Here is a 23,908-nt window from a genome sequence, read left to right on the forward strand (position 1 = left end):
CCTGGCACTCCCAACTCCCCCTCTTCACCCTAAGGACTAAAGTGATGCTTTCAGACCCCTGACAGGTACTGAGCCTGGAGCCAGTGAATTCTCTGAATAACTTCCTGGTTCAGTCTGCAGGATCGGTTCTGTTACCCTATGCTGGGGATGGGGAAACTGAGGCCCAGGGAAGTTCTGGGCCTGGCCCAGGGTCACAGTGAGTCAGCAGCAAAGCTGGGACCCACTCCTGGCCTGCCAGTCTCCAGAGGCTCAATCCTGTGCCACCAGCCAAGATGCGGCCAGGTTCTCTGTGCCTGGGACACCGTGGTGCCTGAACTTGTAGGTTCTTGTAAATTTTTCTTCCTTGAATCTACAAGGGCCTCCAGGGATGGCTTTACATCCCAGACGGCCACACCGAGGGATGGATGCACCCCTCTTCTTTCTCCTACCCATCTCGGGGCGGGCGTCCAGCAGGCACTCAGTGAATGCCGGTGGGAAACAGCCCACCTGCTCCACGGCCTGCTCATAGTGTCGGAAGTTCTCCAGCTCGCGCTTGGTCCTTTCCGTGAGCTGCTGGAAGATCTGCTTCCGCCAGGCGGCGGTTTGGGCAGGCGTGATGGACAACGAGAGCGTCTGCACCGAGGGGGACAGGCCTGTGGGCCGGCCAGAGCCTCAGGGCCGGGCGCCTGGCCAGTGAGGCCTCCCTTTATTTTTTTTTTTAACCGGCTCTTTCTAAGAAAGCTACCACCTCTATAAATCATCCCGTGACCCCTCCCTCCCATCGTTCACCCTGATGGGAAAGCTGATGTCCCCTCGCCCCCCGCCCCAGTTCAGCCCAGAATGGCCACCACTGCTGGGACGTGGGAGGGGACTGGGCTGACGCTCCCCCCTTCCGACGGCCCTTGGCTGGTCTTGGAAGCCCCAGAGAGACTAGATGAGCACAGTGGGGGCACTGGCCAGGCTGGGGGCCTGTTCTGCCCCCCAGGGGTACCCTCTGGGGTGCTGGGCCGCACTTACCCGACTGGACGGCGGACCACTTGAGCACGGCGTGGGCCTCCACGGCACAGCCTCCTCCCGACACCCAGGCCCACAGCGGGGGGTAGCCGGCGCTGTAGGGGTCCTCCAAGCCCAGCGGGAGGAGGCCCAGCGAGGAGAGGTCCGGGGTCTCGGGAAAGCCGGGGGCCGAGTGGCTGGGTCCTTTCTTGGGCTCCTTCAGGTCGATGTTGGTCCAGGGCAGCTCAGCCGGGGCGGAGGCAGAGCCGGCGACCTCCACGCCACGCTCTGCAGTCCCACCGATGTCCGGGTCAGGCCCGGGTCTCTCGGCCTCTGAGCAGGCATCTGTGTCACTGGGCCCACAGGACTCGCCGCTGCCCCTCACCTCGTCGCCAAAGAAGCAGCCAGCGCTAGAAGGAGAGGAGCAGACCTGTGACTCCCTTGGGGGAGAAACACATGCTGTGTGACCCCCTGGACAAGTCACAGCCTCTCTGTGCTACACACATACATACACACACACACATACACACACACACACATGAATACCTGCTCCCCAGGGAGCTGGAACCTCAGGAACTTTAAAAGGGCCTCCGGCCACACCTAGAATCAGTTTGTCTTGGGTCGAAAGCTGGCGGTATTATTACTTTTTTTTTTTTGTAAAATACACGTACCATTTAAAATCATAAAATACAGTGGCATTAAGTATATTCACAATGTTGGGCAACCACTACCGAGTTCCAGAAACTTCTCATCAGCCTAAACGGAAACCCTATACATGAGAGGTCAATCTCCAACCTCCTCTTTTCCTCTTATCCCCTGGAAACCACTAATTTGCTTTCTGTCTCCATGGGGTCCACCAATTCTGAACATTTCCCGTACACGGCATCATACAGCATGTGACCTTTGGTGACTGGCTGCTGTCACTTAGTGTGATGATGTCAAGGTTCATCTGTGTTGTAGACAATACTTCGTTCCTTTTTATTGGTAAGTAATATTCCATTGTATGACACACCACATTATATTCACCTATTCATCCACTGAAGGACACTTGAGTGGTTTCCACATTTTGGCTGCTGTGAAGGGCACTTCTATAAATATTCCTGTACCAATTTTGTCTGAACATCTGTTTTTGGTTCTCCTGGGTACTTGCCCAGGAGTGAAATGGCTAGGTCATCTAGTAACTCTATCCGTAACTTCTTGAGGAACTGCTGGCCTATTTTCTAAAGTGGCTGGTCTTCCACCCCCACCAGCAGTGCAGGAGAGTTCCAGTGTCCCCACATCTTGTTAACACACGCTACTGTCTTTCTTTCTGATTACATCAGCTGTGGGGCGGGAGGCGGTATCTCATTGTGGGTTTATTCGCATTTCCCCCATGACTCATGACCGTGTTCATCGTTCGCATGTCTGCTTTGGAGGAATGTCTGTTCAAGTCCTTTGCCTTCTTTGAGTCATTTCTCTTTCTGTTGTTCGTTGTGAGGGCCCTTTTTCTAGTCTAGGTACTAGACCTTGTCCAACATGTGATTAGCCAATATTCTCTTCCATTCTGGGGATTGTCTTTTCATTTTCTTGATAGTGTCCTTTGATGCACAGAAGTTCTTAATGTTGATGAAGTCTGATTTATCTGTTTTTTCTTTAGTTTTCATGCCTTGGGTGTCATAAATAAGAAGCCACAGCCAAATCCAGGGTCGTGAAGTTTTGGCATCAGTGGTTTGGGAAGTTCTCAGCTGACTCCAATGTGCTGTTTGAGGACCACCAGCTGAAGAGCCTAAACCCTCAGGTAAGTGTGAGCAGACCCTGCCTGGCTGGCCTCCCGGCATCTCTGGGCTAACAGTGCAGCCAAGTGCTGACCACCAAGCTGGGGGAGCAGAGGGGTGTGGACCAGGGGCCGAGCAGAGCCCAGGCTGCAGACAGGAGTGTGGCCAGCTGGGGAGTGTGGTGCCAAGGGCCCCTGTGCCGTGGGACCGGGCAGGTGAGTACTGGGGGCGCCTTCTCCATCATGGAGCTAAAACACGCCCAGCTGAGATGCCAAGTCATCTGCTGTGTTCTAACAGCCAGTGGGCAGGGCCAGGACGCATCCACACTCCCCAGCCCCGGGGATCTCAAGGTGTCGTCCCCAGAACTGCAGCGGCAGTGTACCTGGGACCTTGCAAGAAATGCAAAATTTCAAGAAAGAAGCTCTGGGGTAGGGGGTGGAAATCCACAGGAATGAGGCCTCCAGGTGATTCTGCGGCAGGTCCAAGTTTGAGGTCCCTGCTCCAGATGAGAGAGACCCTCCATCTTTCTAGCGTTCCTTTGACAGGGGCCTGAGCACCCTCCCCGCAGAGAAGCTCGTCCTCTCCCCGATCTCGAGGCCTCAGGACCAGCGGGCCAGCCCTGCTTGGGAACCGTCCCCGGTTCCCACATGGTTGGATATCCCAGCCTCGCTCCCGCCTCGGGTCGAGAAGGACACTGGGTACAGGAAGGGAGGAGGCCGTGGCTCTCGTGGGTCAGGACCTGGTTTTCTCCTGCCTGGGACAAAGCCCAGTGTCCAGCTGAGAGGCCTTCCTGACACCGTCCACCGAGGCTGCCAGCAGCCCTCCTGGACCGACCCCACGGGGCCCCGCCACCTCGATCACCTGAGGAGGCTGGACGAGCTGCCCGAGTGCGAGCGGTCACACTCCCGGCCAGCGACAATGGCCTTCCACGTCTTCCCGCTGAGCTCGCTCTGGGTGACACCCTGACGGAAGTACAAGGCCCGGTCCTCCCAGCCGATGCCCCAGACCTGGAACACAGAGGTGCTGTCAAGGGGGAGGCCAGAGCAGACAGGGGGGCTCCCTTCCCTTTGGGGATGTTGGGGGAGGACGAGGGTGGGGAGGGCACCCCAAGTCTGGAGGACAGGGCTGCCAATGCGGGCAGGGGTTCCCTGAGTGCGTGTGTGTTAGGGGCTGTGAGGTGGGCGCAGGACTGGCCACAGCACAAGCTCAGGAGAAGCAGGGGCCCCGTCCTGGCTCCTCGGCCTCAGGCAGACCCAGGACTCTGGGGAGATGGGGTCCAGAGGAGGGGTGGGCGCTATCGGAACACGAGGTCCACCTATGTCCCCTTCTTCCGTGTGGCCTTTGGTGGGCAGGAGCTGCTCCCCAAGTGAACTCAGAGCCTGGTCTTGGTCTTTTCAAAGATGCAAAATAACCTCCTTGATTCTGACCCCATATTCTATGGGAAGAGTGGCCAAGTGGGCCTCCTGCCCTCTGCCTTTGGGCGCTGAGGACAGAAGGTGTGCCAGGCAGGGGAGGGGCCAGGGAGCAGCCCACCTGGGGCCTCAGCCTTGGGGTTGCCTGAAGGCGGAGCCGCAGCCCCAGGTGGCCTTGCCGGGAGGCTGCGGCGTCTCCATCACTTGGTCCTGGCGGTCCAGCCTGAGTGCTCAGTCCTATGAGCACCAGCTAGTGCCTGTCTCGCCCCTGACCTCGGCGGGCCCGGCTCATCACTGGGGTGGGTGACGGGGGACGTGGGGGCACAGGAAAGGCCATCCTCCCACCCCAGGAAGAGCTTCTAGTGCAACGGGAAAGGTGTCACCTACACACCTTGAGTCTTAAAAGTAGCCAAACCACATCACCTACAAGCCGGGGCTACGCTGTGGGACCACACACGTGATGCTTCAGAGACGCTGCAGCTACAGAGTTGGAAGATCTGTTTCATCCTTTACTCGGTGATTTGATTTCACCCAAATATTTCTTAAAAAGCCTGCCCGGCTCCAGGATGCATGTCCCTCCCCCAGCTCAGTGCTCACTGCCACTGCTCTGAGAGTCCTCGGGAGAGGGACCGGGGCAGGTGGGGGCTGTGGGACTCAGGTGGAAGCAGCCCCCTGCGAGCCCTCCCATGCTGGCATCACGAGCATCCCCGGTGGAGAGGGACAGCGAGGGCCCCAGATCTGACACTCGTGCTGCCGACCGGTCCCCAGGGGCCAGGGCTCGGAACCACGCACACACCTGGTCATTTAGCCCCACATTCACCATCATCATTTCTCCAACCATCTCAATCCAGCTGGTGCCACAGGGGTTGTAAGAGTTGACGCCTCTTCGGAACCAAACCTGGGAAAGTGGGAAGAAACAAGCCTCCCTGGAGGACCGCTGGAACAGAAGGCTTTTTAAGACTGGGGAAGAACAAATGATTTGGTCCCTTGGTTCATGCCACAAATGAGCATAGCACATCCTCCATCTGAGTCCCTCTTCCCCACACCCCTGCTGCGGCGTCCCCTGGGCTTGGCTCCATCCCATGGGGCTGAGGGTCACCTGCTCCCGGCCACACCTGTCCTGGTAGGTCCCGCCCATCCTCTGGCTCTGGGCACTGCCCCTGCAGAAGTCAAGGTGTTGGCTGTTTGACTGCACAGTGAGGGCAGGAGGCAGGAGCTTCCTGGGTGCTAGCTGGCAGGCAGCATCTCAAATCCAGACCCTGACCTTTGGGCTGACCGGTGACATCCCGCCCCCCATGAACCTGGGTGCAATCCCCACCTTAGCTCAGCCTGGACGCTTGGAAAAGACCGCTTTGTCCAATCAAGTCTGCCTCTATGTCAGATAATGGTCTCAAATGATATTATTGAGGAAAACCATTTTTCTAAATTCATTATTTGAAGAAATAACATATTTGGGGTCTATTCTTAGTGCTTTAGGAAACAGTCCCTTTAAACCTAACTTTTTTCACATCAACTTGTAAAAATACATAAAATCCAACCAAATTCCCCTCAAGCCCACCCATCTGGGGCTCCACTGCTCACCTGGCAGCCACACCCCACCCCCACCCCAGGCCCTGCTTCATCCCCCGATGACTACCCCTACCCATTCTGGGGGTGACCGGTTACAGGAGAAAACCCTCAACACCCTTTCATAAAAATACCTAGAATGTCTACAACGTCTCCTTAACCCAAAGGAAATTTGCACGAATATTTGTCTGAAGACTAAGTGAATTGCTCATATACATCACATTCTCTGCTCATTTAATCTCTTGCTTTGCAAGAGGCTTAGAAGTTCTGGTTTATGGGAAGTGGGGTGCTCAGGGACCCATGGAGGGGACAGTTGTCTGTATTTTCTCAGGCCGGCATGTGGCCTGAGACTTGGGGAACTTCAGCACTGGAGACAGACTCAGACATGTGGGTGACCCACCCCCTGGAAGCTATGGGGTGCCCCTGACTTGGGGTCAGGAAGAGATCCTGGAAGCAACGTGAAGTCAGCTTATTTTACTGGACCTGCTTCTGATAAAGTAAGAATGACGAGCTCTGGCCAGGAGCAAAGGGGCCCGTTCAGCTGGCTGAGGGTTTCAGAAAACTACTTTCTGATTACTTGAAATGTTATGGCCTATCCAGCGATAAATATGGTTGTTCTGCACTTGGTACAGGGACACATGCAGCGGGGGCACCAAACCCCTTGGAGATCACCAAGACATCAACAGCAAACGCACGGTGCTTGGCTGATATCGGATTTGTTCTAAAGGTTAACCACACTCCTGAGAACAAAAAACCCCACAAACCCTCTACATTAAATGGAGCCCTCAGACACAGCCCCCAGGGACCCCGCCTTACTTTCCGGTCCTTGGTGACAGCCCAGACCACACCAACTCCCACGGAGACGTGCATGATCCCGTTTTCAGACATGGGAGACTCCACGATGGACCAAGAACTTCCTGCCCGGCACAGAAGAAAGCGCAAGTGGCCGGTCACCGAGAGCTCGGGGGAGGGGCTGGGCGCCCCCCTGCCCCCACCTCTCCCAGCACCGGGTGCAGGGCTGCCCACCTTTAGGGTTGTTCCTGTTGATTCCTTCCCGGACCAGGGCCTGTCCCTCCCAGAGTGTCACCCACAGCAGGTCGTGGGGCCCACAGCTGATCTGAACCGCCTCCGCCGGGGTGTCCACCAGGGACCACGATGAGCCTTCGGGGTTGGGGTGGCTGACGTCCTCTCTGTACCACACCTGGGTGGCGGGAGAGACCCGAGGGAGGGTCAGGCAGGGTGATTCCAGAGCTCCGTGGCCAGATCAGCTGCCCAAGCTTGGCTGTATTAGCATCAGCATGTGTACGGGCCAAGCGTGGAGTCTCCAGGGGACCGGCGACCAGGATGACCGGATCCTCCTGACCTCGCTCACCCTGCCCCCACTGCCGCCGGGATCCTCGAGTCAGATTAGATGACTCCCCACCCCTGCTGAAAAATGGGATCGTGACACCGACACCTGGACTTTGGCGGTCCTAGAGGAACAGACCTCATCTGTCCTCTGCTTGTCTTTTGGGAACTTCAGCCCCAGCCCGAGTGTCCTGCGCCCCCTAGTGGCAACACACTCTCAGGACACCCATCTCTAAGGAAGCTGGAGACCCCTGGTGAAGTGAGAAAACCACCCAGGTCCCTACACAGGAATGTCTAAAACGTCCATTTCTTAAGCTGAAGAGAGGGAGCATAATACAGTATTTACGGCTGAGCCATTTGCTCTTATTGTCCAAACTGTCTGGCTCATTTCATCTGGAGGGGAGTAAACTTTGCTGTGAGGTCCAGGAGGGCTGGGGACCCCCTCCAAGGAGCTGTCTTCACGCTGGGGACCACAGCCCCCCAACCCCATCACCTTGTGTTTTTTTTCTTTTTAAAATTCTTTATTAGTTAGTGAGATTTATTACTCATATTAATTTTATTTATAAACTTTAAATTCTATGCTATCTAAACAGACTGCCTTAACATTTGTGAATGGTGGGATAGGATCTCACTTATAATAAAAAAAAAGAAACATGTTCAATGATTTAGTTTGGACAGTATTTTCCAAGGGAAAAATAGAAAACAGAGTAGACTGGTGATAACCCTCCCTCATCACCACCGTTGCTCACAAATGCATGTGTTATGGAGCTCCCCTGCCCCGCTGTGCACATGATGTTTTGCTGGGTGCTTCTTCAAACACCTGATTCAGTAAATCAATCAGCAGCTGGATGACAGCAGCCCTCCCGCTCTGGCAGCCTCCCCTGTGCTACCTGCTCACCTGGGGGCCATCTGCCTGCCCAGCTCCTCCTGAGCCCAGGGTCCCGGTCACACATTTTACGGATGTCAGGAGCGAAGCAGAGCAGGGGTGGCTCCCAGCCGGCACCACTTTCCAACTCATTCTCCCCTCTTTTTGCGTCCAGGTGACCCCTGGATCAGGGCGCTGGCTGTCCCGGGCCAGCTCCCCACCACCCTTCACGTGGCTCAGAGGCAACAACTGTGGGTGGACCTAAGCTCAGACCAAGAGGGACCAGGAGGTAAGCCTGATAAAAACCTGCGGTTGCTGTTCCAAAGCCAACCAGAGAATTTTGGTCAGTTTGCGTTAAGAGAACTGAATAGTCATCAAGTATACTCTACAGCCACAGCCAAAGTAAGGGTGGGGTCGCTAGCACATGGGACCACCCACGTCACTGCTGCTGTCAGGGGTGGGTTGTATTCCTTTGCTAAGTTCACAGACTCCTTGAGAGAAGAATCCCCTCTCCTCTCTAAACATCTACCCCCCATGCCCCCCACCCATCCTCCCATCCAAACAGCCATCCATCCATCCATCCATCATCCATCATGCACCCATCCACCCACCCACCCATCCATCCACCCCCACCCACCCCCAAACCGTCAATCACCATCTGCTCACCCATCCACAATACTACTAGAGACTGCTGTGTAGGAGGTACCACAAGGGCGCTGGCAGGGAGCTGAGAATCTGTCTCAGGAGACAATACTCATGGTATCTGAGCTGAGGGTGGGCCCTGATCAGTGCTCCGGGGCTCAGAGGAGGGACAGGCGGGGACCAGGAATGGGTGGAAGATCAAAGTCTCCTGGGAGGAGCAGGACCCAGAAGGTCCACAGGACAGCAGGATCCACAGGAGTGGGGACTCTGGGGACCCCAGGAACAGGCTGCCTGCTCAGGGTATCCCCAGCTGCGGGGACAGGAGGTGAGAAGGTCTCGAGGGCAGCCCTCCTCCTCCCCCCACCTCTGGGAGGACACTGGCAGACCAGCCTCCTCACCTCTGGTCCAGGGCACCGGGGGGCACAGGCCTCACCTTTCCCTGCAGTGACACGGCCCACACAGACAGGCGGCCCACGGGCTCGTCAATGATCTCCCAGCCCCCCACAGAGATGTCGTTGAAGGGATCAGGCAGTTGCTGGGGGTCATCCTCAGCCGGAATCTGAAATTAGGTGGAAGGCAGTAGCAGTCAGCACCTGTGGGCACCTGGGCCAGGAGGCAGCAGTCCTCCCCTCCTGCTGGACCTGGGGACATGCCACACCCCCCCTCCCCCCGCTTTCCCTCCAGCGTGCCTGCTCCCCACTCCCCCAGCACGCCGCCTTCCATCCTCCAGCCTGTCCCCAGCTGACTTCCCAGAGAAGGCAGCATCCTGACAGAGGGCTCCTGGCCCTGGGTCCCTGCTGCCCTGTCCTCCCTCTGTTGGCCACCAGGCTTGGGCTGCCATCCCCAGGAGGTCACTGCTGCCCCAGCACGGAAGACAGATGCACACGCAGGGGCTCAGCTCTGTGCTTCGTGATGGCCTGACTGCTGTGACTCCATCCCACCTAGAAGGGGGCCGATCACAGAACACGGTCCCACCGGGTGAGCCTTCTGTGACACCAGCCGTCTCCTGGCCCTCTGGCGGCTCCCAGCCCTGGGCTGGCAGCCCCACCTCTGGGCACAGACCCTGCAGAGAGGCCGGGTGAGGGCCTGAGGCCTTCCTCTCATTCAAGGTCCCGTAGGACCCCAGTCCAGGCCTTGCGTCCCTAAGTTGGTTTTTCTAGGTCACTTGAAAAATACAAGAGTGGCTCCTGCGGGGGAAAGGGGAGGCATCACAGCACAGACTGAGCCTCCGCCTGGGACAGGGTGGCCTGGAGACCAGGTCAAGACAAGTTCTGTGCTGTCCTGGGCCACAGTCTGGGCCGGCTCCCTGTGCGGCCATCTCCCAAACGAAGCAACACGCAGGACTGCAGCCTTCCCAATGGGGGAGAGTCAAAGCCCAGGTCCCAGGGTGGGCCTGGTGCCCCGGGCACAGGCGGGGAGAGTGGGACTGCCCTCTGGCCCTGCTCCGCCCCGGGCCACACCGGCTCCCAGACCTTGGCCCAGGCGTCCCGGGACTTGTATCTCCTGTACCGGATCCACCTCCGCCGCCGGACACAAGAATTCCACTTCTTGTCTCTCGTGTAGGTGGCGGGGAAGTCGATGGCATACGTCCATCCCTGAAATACCAAGGTGGGGAGGGCGACCGTGTCAGGCTGTCGAGGAAGAAGTGAAAGAGCCAGGGGAGCGGGGGGCAGGGCACAGCATGGCCCGAAGCATCACCCCCACGGGTCCCAAGCGGGGAGTGCAGGGTGCTGGGGACAGCCCTGGGGGGGGGGCTGGCTGAGCCAAAAGCGCCCCCTCCCCGCGAGGGTGCCACGGCGGGAACTGAGCTCACCTACCCCTTTCTCGGTGGGCTCCCCTCCAAAGTTCTCATCCACGTACCAGTCCGACTCCCACTCCCAATGCGGCGAGGGCAGCGCCACCCCGTCCAGCGCCCGGTGCTGGAGCCCACTCACGTCGCTCCACGGCCAGCGGTCACTTGGCAGGAGCGTCTCACAGAAGCCGCCCACAGGGTTCCAGCGCTGGGGGTCAGGGCAGAGACCAGCCTTAGGCCCGGAGCATCAGAAGGGCAGAGGACCTACCACCAGCAACAGTGCCCCGAGCAGCAGAGGGCACGGCTGACCTGGGCCCCTGGAACCTGCCTGGAGCCCATCCCGTGCAGACCTGGCCAGCTGCCTGGATGAGGACACAACAGGGGCTTGGGCCCCAGCAATCCCGGATCCTACACCACTTGGATCTTCCGAGGAATGGAAGAAAAGAATGCGGGTATGGGCTGGGAGCCGGGGGTGCAGGGGCGCGATGTCCCAGCAAACCAACCCAGATGCTCGCTGGCTCGTGACCCCACCTGATTCTCATAGGCCTCCTCCCGGCGGCGGATGGGGACGTCGCTGGCGCACACATACACGTAGACCTGGTTGTCGCAGGCAATGCCCCAGCAGCACTGGGTGGCTGCGCTGACCCGCTTGAACTCCAGCTGGGCGTCCCTGCACAGCTCCCAGGACTGCCCGGCTGTGGAGAGCGTGAACACCCTCCCGAACAGGTCTACCGCCCACAGCACTGAGCTGGGCATGGCCGCGGGGGCTGCAGGAAGACAGCGGCAGGAGGGCGAGGGTCAGCGGGCCCGGTCCAGGCTCCCAGCCCCAGGGACATCCAGGCCAGGCAGGGCCTGAGAACCCTGGCCTTGACTGTCTCCTGCTGCAAGAGGCAAAACTCTGTCCAGACGACAGGCTGAGTGGCCCCAGCAAAGCAGGGACAGAGCCCAGCTCCCCATTCTCAGCCTTTTCCTGTTCTTCACTTTCCCTTCCCTCAATTATGGGGATTTCTTCAAACATACAAAAAAGTACAGAGAAAAAGACGTAATATCCTAAAATCCACTGCCCCCAATTTAATGAATGTTGTGATTCGGTCATATTTCGTTCAGCTCTTTCTTGCCAAAAGAATCAATGGAAAGTTATGGATTTGGTTGAATCCCCAACACGCACATCCTGCTGCCAGGGACCCCCCTCATGCTGGTCCCACGTGACCTCCCTCTATGGGTCTGGAGGGCTGGTCCTGCAGGAGAGCCGAGGCGGTGCGCGTGGCGGGGATGTGAGGGGTCTGTCTTCACCCTCCTTGTGTGACCACCTGCCTCTCTTCCCCCACCCCTCTTCCTCTGCCATTCTCCTCTCAGGTTCCCTTTTCCCTCTTCCTTTCTGCTTTGGGGGGGAGGGGGGCTCTATCAATGTCCCCCCCCCGGGGGGCTGATGGTGCAGCTGCTCCCTGGGGCATACCTCCTGGGGCTCTGGTGGTGGAGGGAGGGGGAACATGTGGCCAGACCACAGCAGTAAAACAGAGCAGCTGGATGAGGGCAGGGGGTTGGGGGGGTGAGGGGAGGGAGGGGGGATCACAGCGAGTAGCTCAGTCTGACAGGGCAGTTCCTGCATCCAAGACCGATCACTGCCCCAAGGGGAGGACACGGCCAGTCTGCTTTGGAAACCAGAGCCACCAGGAGACAGACAGTCTGGATGCCTCGAGGCTGGGGCCAGGCTGTTCTGCTCCTGAGACCCGCTGGGGCACAAGGACACTTCAGAAAGCATGACAACATGGATGACAACACGGATGGAACTCATCTGAAAAGAGGAGCATCTGCTACAAGCAACTTGGTTCTTTTAGAACAAAGTGTGTCTGACAAACCCCAAGAAGGAGTGCGGGTGGGAGAGGAAGTGACTGAAGCACGAGGAACAGGAAGCAGGGAAGTGAACAAAGTGACAAGCTTTGGGAAACACGCAGGACAGGAAGTGCACAAAGAGGACAGGTTGGGGGGAAAAGGGGGGAGCCTCACCAGGAGTGGAGAAGCTTGACCTCTCCACCCAGGGCACCACCACCAGGACAAACACATGGGAACTTAGGACATTAGCCTTCTAAAGCCATTTGAAAATTGGCACCTGAGTTCAGGTGCCTGAGCTGGGACCCCTGGAAGAGCTGTGGCAACCCCCAGATGCCCCTCCACTCCTCCCTGGTCAGGCCTGAGGTTCTGCTCTCCCCCTGCAGCGTCTATACTGAGCCAGACCATGGCAACCTGATTCCTGACTCCACCACTTCCTAGCACTGCACCACCCAAAGCCTAAGGGCTAACCTCGCTGTGCCTCGATTTCCTAATCTGTATAAGGCAGAAAGGAATACCGAACTACTTATGTAGTTGTGAGAAATGAATGAGATAATACAGGTACAGAGTTATAATAAAGTGCTCAGTGCCCAGGAAGACCCTGTGCATGTCACTGAAGTCATTTTATTACATGGCATTTGCCATCACAAACTGCCACTTAGCTTCTGTCTCTTAAAAACAAAAAAATCAAATCCCTTCTTGGTCTATCTGAGTCTTCAGCCTCTCCATTCCCTCTGTACTTCCCAGTGCTCTGCACATAGTAGGTGTTCATTCAGAGTCACAGAAAATCATCACCACCTACAGGTACTACATAGCCAACTCCCTAAGCTAAGACAGAACTGCAGCTCCAAAGAAGCCAAATATCATCCATGACTTAAGCTTGAAAGTAAGGTCTTAACAGGTAGGCAGGTATGTGATAGAGCAAGCACTGTGAACTGTCAATAGTAGAAACTAAGTGGTGGACGCGTGGGTGTTTGGAAGGGGGGAGAAGGGGATGTCGGTTACCATGGTGACATTTGTAATGTAAATCCAGTCTTCAAAGATATTTCTCGGCTCACAGGTCACTGTGTAAGTAGCCAGTTAAGTCAGGCTCAGCCTGCAGGTTGAGCTCAATGAATGGGATATTAACTTGTATTGGATACACTTTCCTTCAGAGAAATGACTAAGCAGTAATTTCCACATAGACACAATTGAGCCTTCTGGCAGCTAACAGAAGACTCTACTGCAGGGAATGGATGGGGTAGGGGTTTTGTTTGCAAACTCCCCTTGGAGTGGAGACCCAGTCACCCATGACTTCCCAGCTAAAGATGACACGAGATGAACACCCTTGGTCGGACCCACCTCCTTTCCACCCCTGCTGGGATGTGGTCCTAACTTCTCACATGCCACTTCCTGGCTGGGAGGTGATCGGGTAACCTGTCCAGAGTCACTGGGTCAGAGGACTCTCGAAAGGGAGGTTAGAGTTTAAGTCCCAGAATTCTGGGATCCTGAGATTTCTTTGTTTTGCAGGAGTGAAGGGATGGAGGCAACATCTTCCAAGAAAGCAGCCTCCAATTCACCAACAACTTCTGCACAATGAATTCCAGCTGGACCTTCGGACATTTCGCTCAGAAGGCCTGCTCACCACCCTCAGAGCCATCTGTCTTTCTGTTGGGTATGTTAACAGATCCCTTCAGAGACAAAAAGGTGCCCAAGGGAAGGTGGGGGTGGAGGGAGTAGGGTGTGGTGTGGTAGAGGGAGGGACATGGTCCCAAGGGAACATCTGTAGTATTTACTTCCCAGTCTGCCTCAGGAGTCCTTCCTGCAAGGTTTCTGGCTGGTTTGTTTTCCTGTCACACCCTGTCACTCCCACCTTCTGTGAATACAGAAAACCCTAGCTACTAAAATGGCTCACTGCCTGCCAAATGTGGGGGCGGTTGGACTGCGACAACAGGGTAAAAAGAGGTGGGAGAAAACAACAGGACACGCATGGTGGTTGAGTCCTTCCTGAAAATTAGGAGGTGCCCTGAGCCAGCAGCTCTGATCATGAACCCCTGACCTCCATCATTTCAGTTGGTAAGCCTGGTTTCATTCTGGTTCACTTGGGCGACAGGTGGGCCCCCTGCTCTGCCACCGGTAGCATCTCAGCACCGGGCGCTGACCATCTGCCCAAGCTAATCCCACGACAAGCAGATTTGCTCTCATCACTGCCCAGAGGAGGGACAGATGCGCTCCTCGCAGCTCGATCCTTTAAACCTGCCAGGCTTCAGCAACCCAAGTCACTTCAGAAGTCACTCCAGCGCAAAGGCTGGTCGGGGTGTCACCTGTCTGCTGTGCTGGCGGGGAGGGGTGTGGGGGGATAAATGGGGGCGGGGGCGGCGCCGCCGGGTGTGCAGGAAGCACAGCGGGAGCACAGCCCCTTCCTACCGCCCCGCGCGCCGGGCAAACAGGGGCTGCCCTCTGCCGCCCCAACCTGCCCGGAAAGGCGGGGGCGCCCGTCCCACCTCGCGGGCCGCCGCTGCACTCACCTGAGCGGGCGCCGGCGGGCGGGGTTGCGGCGATTGCTCCTTGGCGGCCGGGAAACCGGCCCGCCCTCCCCTCCCAGGGAGAGCCAGCAGGCAGGAAGCGGCAGCCAGGTCTGTGCCCATTGGTCGGCCTCGCCGTGACGCAAAGGCCAGAGACGCGCGATTGGCTGCAGCGCGACACGTCACCTGCCGCCCTCGGGGTCTCCGTGGGGTCGCGCGCCCGCCCACTTCCGGCGTCGTGCGAAGTTGGGCTCCGGTGGTGCGGAGGTGTGGCCGTGGGGCGGTGGGGCGGTGGTGCGAGGTTCCCCGCTCGCGGGAGCGAGGGGGCCCGCAGACCTCCCGCCGCCCCGCTAAGGCCGCCTGCCACCCCCAGGACCCGGCCGCCGCCCCCCAGGACCACCTGCCGGAGCAGGCGGTGTGCTCTTGGGCCGCAGGCGAGGAGCGGGGGGCGGGCCGGGAGGGTGCCTGGGTGGGCCGCGCTGCACTGACGGGAGGAGGGGGCGGAGCCGAAACACAAGTCTAGGAGATTTCCTTCTCACTGAAGTGTGGCCCTTGAGGGCACGTAAAGCATGGATAATAATTTTGTGACCACAGCGTGGTATGGCAGCAATAACAGGTCACTGCTTTGTTCAGGCTCGTGTGTTGCCAGTGACAGAAAACCTAATTCGAGGTGGCTAATATAATAATACTGGAGAATATATGAGTGCTCTCTGGGCGCCAGGCTCTGAGGTAAGTGCTGTGTATGCAACTTCTCTCTTCATCTCCCCGACAACCCAAGAGGTAGGTGGTGGTGTTATTCCCAAAGGTGGGACAGAGAAAGAAAAACAAAACAAGACCCCAAAAAGGAGATGTGATTGATGAAAGATGAGGCACAACCAGACATAGAGGCTGAAGTCGTGTCACCTAGACCTGGTTTCCCTCCCTTTCACTCTGGTTCTGGCTCCTTTCTGAGGACAAAGTCTGGATTTCCCTGATCACGATGAGTGGGGAAGACCCACATGGGTGGACTCCAGTGGGAGAAAAGGCAGAAGCCTCTGATTCACCCTGGACAGATTTGTGGAGTCTTGTGTGTGATGAGGGAATGCCATTTGTGGACTGGCTTAGCCTTGGGATGTGGATTGTTAGGGGCTATATGTTTATGTACCTCCAGAATCCATATATTGAATCTCTAACCCCTGGTGGGATTGGTATTTGGAGATGGGGCCTTTGGAAGGTAATTCAGTCATGAGGATGGAGCCCTCCTCAAGCGAGTAGCACCTTCATAAGAAGAATCACAACAGACCTCATGCCCCTTCCCCTTGTGAGGATACAGCACGAGGATGGCTGTCTTCAAGCCAGGAAGCAGGCTGTCACCAGACATTAGATCTCCTGGGACTTTGACCATGGACTTTCAGCTTCCAGAACTGTGAGAAGTAAATATTTGTTGTTTAACCAGCCAGTCTGTGGTATTTTGTTATAGCAGCCTGAGCTAAAATCCACTGCACAAGGGCTCAGCCAGATGAAGAGGGTGGTTCCTCAGAGGAAAATTAGGGTCCTATTAGCAGGAGCATGAGTGGCCGCTAATCTGCAGAAACATTAGTCTTGAAGCAGGGGGACAGCTGGATTCTGTTCTGTGACACTTTGTAGCCATTTCTCTCTGGCCTTGGTTTCTACTTTAAAAGAGGCATTGAATTAGGAGCTCTCCAAGGTCCTTGCACTGCGCATGTGCTGTGACAGAGTTCAATACCAGCTTTCCAGGATTCAGGATCTGACACTGGACCTTCTGGGGACCCAAGTTCCTCCCCTATCCCCACCCCCACCGCCCAGTCCTCCCAGTCTTTGCAGAGCTGACTCCAAGTTTGGACAGGAGGTCTGCACTTCTCGGCCCACACTGCAACTGATCATCCTCATTCCTGCTTCTGCTTTTTTATTTTAACTTTCAGTTCCGATTTCTTCTCTTACCAAACCTTGCCACTTCTCTCCTGGGCTAGACACAGTGGGTTCAAATTCCAGGTCCATCACTTACTCTATAAGTCACACAACCTCTGAGCCTATGTCTTCATCTGCAAAATGAGAATAATGCCCACCTGCCTCTTTACGGGGGAGGGCAGATGAAGTGAGAAAGTCCGTGTAGAGCACTTACAACAACGCCTGACATCCCATGTGGCACCCACGTATTCCTAGTAGTAGTAGTATAATCTCTGGGTATTTGGGTTGGTGCACTTGGCCTTTTGCTTCACTGCTTAGCAAGAGTTCGAGAAATACTTTAGAAACAACACTGGATTTAGTACCATTCCAAATGATTGATGGAGAGCAGCTTTCAGGGTGATGGACATTACTGTGCAAATTTGGGTATTTGGGACAGGGAAGCATGGCTGGGCTGATGCCTGCATGGACTGGCTAGACTTCCCCAATGGTTGCCCATCAACTACAGGGGAGAGTTCAGGCTCTTCCCAATAGCTTTTCCCCACCTGGCTCCACTTTCTGTGGTAGCCCCATCTCTGTGAACCTTTAAGCTCGAGCCTAGGCAGAACTTACTATGTGGGCCCTTGCCCACTCCATCAGACCTCCAGGCTTCCCCCACACATCCCCCAATGTCCCTCATGTCCTATTCACCTTCCTTGTTCCACTGGTCATTCTCATTCAGCTTGAAGTCTCAGATCAAAGGTCAACTCTTGCTGAACCCAAGGGAAAGCAGATCTGGGTTATGATGCCCTCAGGCTTTGTACACCCTCCATCCTCACCCTTCACCTGTGCGTTATGATTGTTTGTTTTCCCATCTGTGTCCCTGACCACACCATGAGATCCCCGAGGGAGTGACTTTCTTACTCATACTGGAATTTCCAGGGCTTAATCATCACCTCACGCACAATAGGTACTCAACTTTTATTAAAGGAATGACTATCCCTTCCTTGATCGCCCAGATAATGGGTAAGTCATGCATTGAAAAGTGTTGAAAGAACCTGAGCAAACAGGGGCAGAGATGAGCAGCACTGACAACCCCCCCATCTCACTCCCTCTCTCCATCCCACCCCTCATGCCCACCAGCCATGTGTGGCTGCCCTCACCCTCTCATAACTCAGCTCCAGCAGGCTCTCCCCTGTGTGCTAAAAGGAGGTGGTGAAGTGGTTCCTAAACTCTTACTGATAGCATATCTCTTTGTTTACACTATCTGGTTTTTGCTCTCTCCGTGGAAGCTTATTCACTGGGAGTCAACTTGGAGTCACAGGTGGTTCACGGTGTTTTTACTTTAATTCTGCTTACAGTCACTCCTCCGTTTGTGAAGCCAGATGTCTTGCCGTGAGCCTGGCACCCCTAGGGTGGGACCCTGGGCAGCTGCTTCTCGGCTTGGTGGCCCTTTGTCACCACTCAGCCAGTGGTACCCTGCTTCTGGGGTGGCCCACACTGTAGAGTTCCTTCCTGTACACTCTGCTGATTCAATTAATTTCAGTGCCTGCAGTTTTCCTTTGGTACTTAAGGTACTACATGCAGCAGCTAAAAATGTGATTCTCCCTATGTCTGGCAGAGGAAAACTTGCAGAAATGATCTGTTAGAAAAGTACAACTCAAGGGGGAGGGTACAGCTCAGTGGTAGAGTGCCTGCCTAGGGTGCAGGAGGGCCTGTGTTCAATCCCCACCTCTAAAAAATAATAATAATAAACAAACCTAATTACCTTCCCCCCACAGAAAAACCCCCAAAATAAAATAAAAATAAATTTTAAAAAATTATAATAAACTAAGAATAAAAAGTTAATACAGTTGTATGCTTTAAAAAAAAAATGTGCTACTCGAAGTTCATGTCCACGTCCAGATTCGTGTATTGAAAGACAGGCAGCAATGCCTTTGAAGTGAAGAAGCAATGTTTTTGTGTCTAAGAAAAGACCTTCAAACCCTCCAAAACCTAAAACACAAACACAAACACTAAATCTGGAAGCCAATGAGAGTCACCCTTGGCTGTCTGACCTCCACCCGGTTCTGCAAAGTCACGTGAACGCGGCCAAGTCCAGCGTCCATTTGTCAGACATTTAGGGGTGCTAACTGTGTGTTAGGCTCTGTGCTAACTCTCTTGGGGGTTCAACTTGGCCAAGAGAACTTTTCACCTGGAGCTGAAAAGGGCAAATGGGGAAGAGAGAGAGAGATGTTAGAAGGCAAGAAAGACTATGACCCGTAGGGGTTTATTTGAGTTGTGCATATAAAGGCTGTTAATTAGGGGTTAAGGAGTATAAACTGATAAGGTCAACGGTAAAGTACAAGGGTCAGGAGTAGACAAAATAAGTAAATAAATAAAAGCCCAGGTTAATTTGCTGAACATCAGCTGCACTCCAGGGAGCAAGATAAAACTTGCCCCTGTAACTTCAAGTCCCTAATATTTATATACCAGTAGGCATGTGGGTCTCTGTGTTTATGTATTATCTGCCGGAAGCTTCTCAGGCAGGTCCCACCTTCCACTTGCTTAATGCATTTTCCTGAGCTCCACCACATGACTGGGCCACAGCAGCTGGAGGAGTTTCTAAAGGTACTGAATTCACACAGACTCTGCAAAACCAGACCATAATCTGTGTTATACCTGTATGTAAAAGGGCTCTACTGTGTTTAACTCCAGAAATATAATTTCTCAAGCAGACCACTTGTACCTAAAATGTCTTTCATTGTCAAGACATTTATAATCGTTTACACAGATGGGGTTTCTTATTAACCTACTCCAGAGTGGCGTTTCCCATCCCAAACCCCCTCAGCTCTCTTTCCAGCTCAGGAAGGGAGCCCCACTGACTGACAGCGGCCAGGGGCAGGAGGTGCCCCGGGGAGGGAGTGCAGCGACATGTCCTGGCCTCAGCCCCTCTGAGCTCACCACGGCTTTGCGGCTTTACGGATGCCACCTGCCCAGCCCAGCCGGTGTGAAAGCCCAGCCCAGACCTGGCTCCTCCACTCCGCCCTGTTGTGCTTCTCTGCACCTCCCCCAGAGCCAGGAATCTGCAGTGGCCAGGATTAGAGATAGCAAAGAAGTGCTGCTAATTGTTTCCAGGAAGAAAAGTTTCAGGAAATTTCGCAGACACTGTTGAAAGTAAAAGGGATGCTCGCTGGAAGAGAGGCCCACCCAGGAGGCATAGACCGAGACACGTGGCCACTCTAATCACAGACCTAAATGTGACAGACGAAACAAACTTTCTTGAAGATCATATGAGAAGATATACTAACGATCTTGAGATAAGGGAGGATTTCTACAAAAAAGACTTGGTGCTTTTTAGTGCCAATCTTAAAGGAAAAGATGGATACTTTCAGCTACTTTAAAATTGAGAACTTCTGGGGGGAGCGTATAGCTCAGTGGTAGAGCGTGTGCTTAGCATGCGTGAAGTCCTGGGTTCAGTTCCCAGTCCCTCCATTAAAAATTTTTAAATAAATAAACCTAATTACCTCCCCCTGCCAAAAAAAAAAAAAAATCCCTAAAATTGAGAATTTCTTGTGATCAAGACACCATTAAAGGCGGGGAGGGTATAGATCAGTGGCAGAGTGGATGCTTAGCATGCACAAGGTCGTGGGTTCAATTAAAATAAATAAATAAATATAATTACCTCTCCCTTCAAACAAACAAACAAAAGACCCCACTAAGCGGGTAGAAAGGTAAGCCACCAAGCAGTAGAAGATATTTGCAACACGCACGACCAACAAAGAGCCAGGGTCCGGACAACAGAAAGAATTACCGTGTGCAAAGAACTTGAATCGGCTCTTAAGGAAAAAAGAGGAAATACAAATGCACAATAGACTTACGAAAACGTGCTCAAGCTCAGGAAGCAGAGAAATGCAGATTCAGCCCCCAGGGGGATGCCTACCAGGCAAGTTAAGTGGAATTGTAAATTGGTGGTATCCCTGGGGAATCTAGTGATGCTGAAGATTGGCCTGGCCTGCGATCAGCATTGCCTTAGGTCATGTTCACACCAGGAACACGTGCAAGAATGTGCTCAGCAGCATTGCTTGTAACTGCTGGAGTGTCCATCAACTGTGGATGGATAAATAAATGGGATATCAGCCTACAAGGGAATGTTATCGGTAACCAAAGCATGAATGAAATACAACATAGCTGAATCTTGAACCATGCCAAATGAAAAAGCCAGACCCGAGACAGCCTATATGATCCCTTTCAGAGGTGAAGTTCAAAAATAGGCAGGAGCTTTATTAAAATGTTGGAGGATGTACGTTTAATGGTAAAAGTATAAAGACAAGTGAGTGATTACTATAATGTTACCATGACAACCAGGATATAGATGCCTTTGGAGGCACCAAAGGGACATCCTGAAGCTTTGGAATTTCTGCCAGTGTTCCAATTCTTGACCTGGGTGGTGGTTATGTAAGTTTTGCTTTATAATAATTGATGATATTTATGTCTTATACGTTTTTTCTGTGTATAATTTTTTTTATAATTTAAAAGGTTTTTAAAAAGGACATATGGCAAAAGCAACTGTCCTAGTTTTACGTGAATGAGATAACTTATCAATGACAATATCACACGTGATTTGTCAAAACGCCATAGCTGAAACCGTCCAGAAGAAAGATGAGATGATGTGCCCTGGAAATCGGGGCTCTGGGATGATGGTGACAGCAGCGTCAAAGATGAAGGGAAGCTTGAGTAAAGTCATTTCCAGAAAAGTAAGAGTGAAAAACATTTTCTACAGACAATATTTCATAGCAAATGTGACTGGAAATATGTACATGAAACCAAGCTAATAGTGTAAACAGACATCCATTTCATTTGCATCCTCAAAAAGCTGAGCCCAAGTAGACCCCGCCTTTTACGGGTGCGTCTCTTGGGTTTAAGGCAGCCCCAGAAGCACTTACCAGCCCCATCTGACGGCATTCTAAGGTTCAGGGAGGTAAAGTAATTTGCCAAAGTTCACACAGCTAGTCAGAATTCTTGGGTTGCAAACCAAACTGTGAAAGGGAATCCCCGGCGATGGGTTTTGTGTAGCTCACAGAATCCACAGAAGCCTGCAAAGCCAGGTTCAGGAAACAGGCAGGAACTGTGGGCACTGAGAGCCATAGCAGCAGCCTGATCAGGATGTGAACAAGGATGCTTTGGGGCATCACCCTGTTGCTGCTCCCTATGCTCAGCCCTGGACCCTGGATGCTGGAGCTGCAGCCATAGATGGGATGAGTTCCAATCTGTCAGTCCTTCTTGTCACTCACTGCAGACCCGAAGCCCTAAGCTCGAGTATTGGCCAAGCTGGAGCTCTCTGCCCATGTCTTAGGGACTAAGTGTTTGAGAGAGCAAGGATCTCACCTCTTAGGGTCCCTACCAAGACCCCCAGATTTCCTTGGCAGCGGAAGGGAGTTCACACACTCAAAGGTCAAAAATCCAGCCGTCGTCCCTAGAGCCAGTCAGTGGCAGGGCTGGGACCAATGAATACATACGTGAATTTCCACTGTCCCTTCCGTCTTGCTTTGGACCTGGGGGCTGAGACGGATGGCAAACTCCAGTCACCAGTAGCAAAATCCTCACTCCCCTGCATAGTGCTGGCCTCGGGTCCCCCAGGAGCAGAAAGCTCACCCTGCCTGGACCAGGAGGCCCCTGACAGGAACCTTCTGAGGTCACCTGAGTGTAATTCCTAATGGCAGCTCTTCAGTTTCTTTGAAGCCAATAAACAGCAGGCCAAGGACTGTGCTGGTGCAAGTAGGAAAAGAAGGACTCCAGGCTCCTGCCCCAGAGAGCCTGCCCCCTCCCCTAAAACTACTCTCCTGAAACGCCAGCTGTATCTTCCTGCTCCCTTTCGTGTCTTCCCTATAGAATTCCCGAAGTCCTCTTCCGGCCCCCCGTTGTATCTCCAAGTCTGTGTTTCCGGGGTGAAGTGCTCCATGCGTGAGCTCTCTTCCAATTTATGTTTTACAGTTATTGACACTTCACTTTCTCCTCAAGTGGCAGAGTTTGTTAAAGGAGGTTTTAGGCATGTGAACTTCGGGATTGTTGGAGGAGCTGCTTCGCCGCCTGCTGTGGCGCTTGGGGCGTTGTAAGTACTCGGCAAATGCCAAGGAGGGTGCAGCTGGTGGTCTGAGAGAATGTGTTCGATTTAGGTGTCGAGAAGCCTCCATCGGCAGCCTGAGATAAGCCTGATCCAAAGGAAGCCAACTTCAGGAAAACTTCAGAAAGGAAGTTTCTCCAGGACACAAGAAGGACCAGGGAAGGGATAGGAGCAGCGTGGGATCCCTGAGCAGGGCCTCTGGACCGCCAAGAAGGCCGGCCAGCCCACCCTGAAACCACACCAGAGGGCCGCTTGCATTCCAGATCGTAAAGGAATGACTTGGACAACCGTGGATGTGGGCCAGGGGGCCATGAGACCCCAGACCGCCATCCTCACTTGACTGAGGATGACCCTGGGGCTCAGGTAGGTCACAGACCGATCCAGAGACAGCTGGGGTTCAACCTTCAGAGCCTGGCTCTCAGTTCTTACTCTGCTGCCTCTCTGAGCAGCTCTCGAGTGTCTCTGATGAGGCGACAGGTTAGCAGAGGCCTGGGTAAAGTGAAGGAGTGAGAACGTGGCCCTCTGGGGGAAGAGGGACGTGGACAGAGGGAACATCAAGTGCAAAGGCCCAGGACCAGCAAGGAGGCCAGGTGGCTGGAGCCCAGGCCCAGGGGGCCGAGTCACACATGGGTTCAGAGAGCCTTGAGGGAGAGGGCCTCTGGCGCCGTGGCACAGCAGCCATGAGATCGTGAGGAAACTCTGAAGGGACGTGTTGCTACGCAGTGTACACGAGGGTAGTTGTAAATGCAGAAGGATGAGTGAGTGCCAGTGTAAGTTTCACCGATGGCATTAAGTAGGTGTGACAGCCAGACCCTAGGTGGCCCCCGTGATCTCTGTGCCCTGTATAACCCTCTCCTTGAACGTGGACTGACCCGTGACATCCTTCTAGCTAGCAGAACACTGCAAAGATGGAGGGATTTTGCAGATGTAATTGATTCTGAGGGAGTTGACATGAAGATTATTGTGGATGAACTTGGTTTAATTAGGTAAAAGCCCTTTTGAGAGGGACCTGGCTCTTTCTGAGGCTAGAAACTCTCTCCAGCTGGCCCTGCAGAAGCAAACAGCCAGGCTGTGAACAGCCTCTGGGGACCATGGGCAGCCGCTAGGATCCAAGGGCAGCCAACAGCCGGCAGGAAGCCCTCAGTCATCGCCTGCAAGGAAATGAATCCTGCCAACAACTCGTCCAGGCCTGGCAGCCAGTGGATTCGTCTCCCTCACACTTCCAGGTGAGCATGTG

General features: G+C 54.2%; 1 protein-coding gene across 8 annotated transcripts in view; it reads right to left on the bottom strand.

Moving 5' to 3' along the window:
- TECPR1 (tectonin beta-propeller repeat containing 1) overlaps window positions 1-15,277 on the bottom strand; it is a 28,305-nt gene extending 13,028 nt beyond the window's left edge. For 7 of the 8 annotated variants that reach the window (XM_074345683.1, XM_074345687.1, XM_074345682.1 and 4 more), the window contains exons 1-11: window positions 14,688-14,846; window positions 10,882-11,117; window positions 10,376-10,558; window positions 10,031-10,153; window positions 8,992-9,117; window positions 6,731-6,905; window positions 6,521-6,621; window positions 4,935-5,036; window positions 3,588-3,733; window positions 997-1,382; window positions 487-632 (exon numbers count right to left, since the gene is read on the bottom strand). In XM_074345683.1, coding sequence (XP_074201784.1) covers window positions 487-632; window positions 997-1,382; window positions 3,588-3,733; window positions 4,935-5,036; window positions 6,521-6,621; window positions 6,731-6,905; window positions 8,992-9,117; window positions 10,031-10,153; window positions 10,376-10,558; window positions 10,882-11,106 — 1,713 coding nt within the window. In that variant the 5' untranslated portion in view covers window positions 11,107-11,117; window positions 14,688-14,846. Of the gene's footprint in view, window positions 1-486; window positions 633-996; window positions 1,383-3,587; window positions 3,734-4,934; window positions 5,037-6,520; window positions 6,622-6,730; window positions 6,906-8,991; window positions 9,118-10,030; window positions 10,154-10,375; window positions 10,559-10,881; window positions 11,118-14,687 lie in introns of all 8 variants that reach the window. The other variant, XM_074345685.1, reaches the window with a different exon arrangement.
- Window positions 15,278-23,908: the final 8,631 nt, after the last annotated feature.

The sequence above is a fragment of the Camelus bactrianus genome, chromosome 18 (assembly GCF_048773025.1).
Source record: "Camelus bactrianus isolate YW-2024 breed Bactrian camel chromosome 18, ASM4877302v1, whole genome shotgun sequence".
In the NCBI taxonomy this organism is placed as follows: Eukaryota; Metazoa; Chordata; class Mammalia; order Artiodactyla; family Camelidae; genus Camelus; species Camelus bactrianus.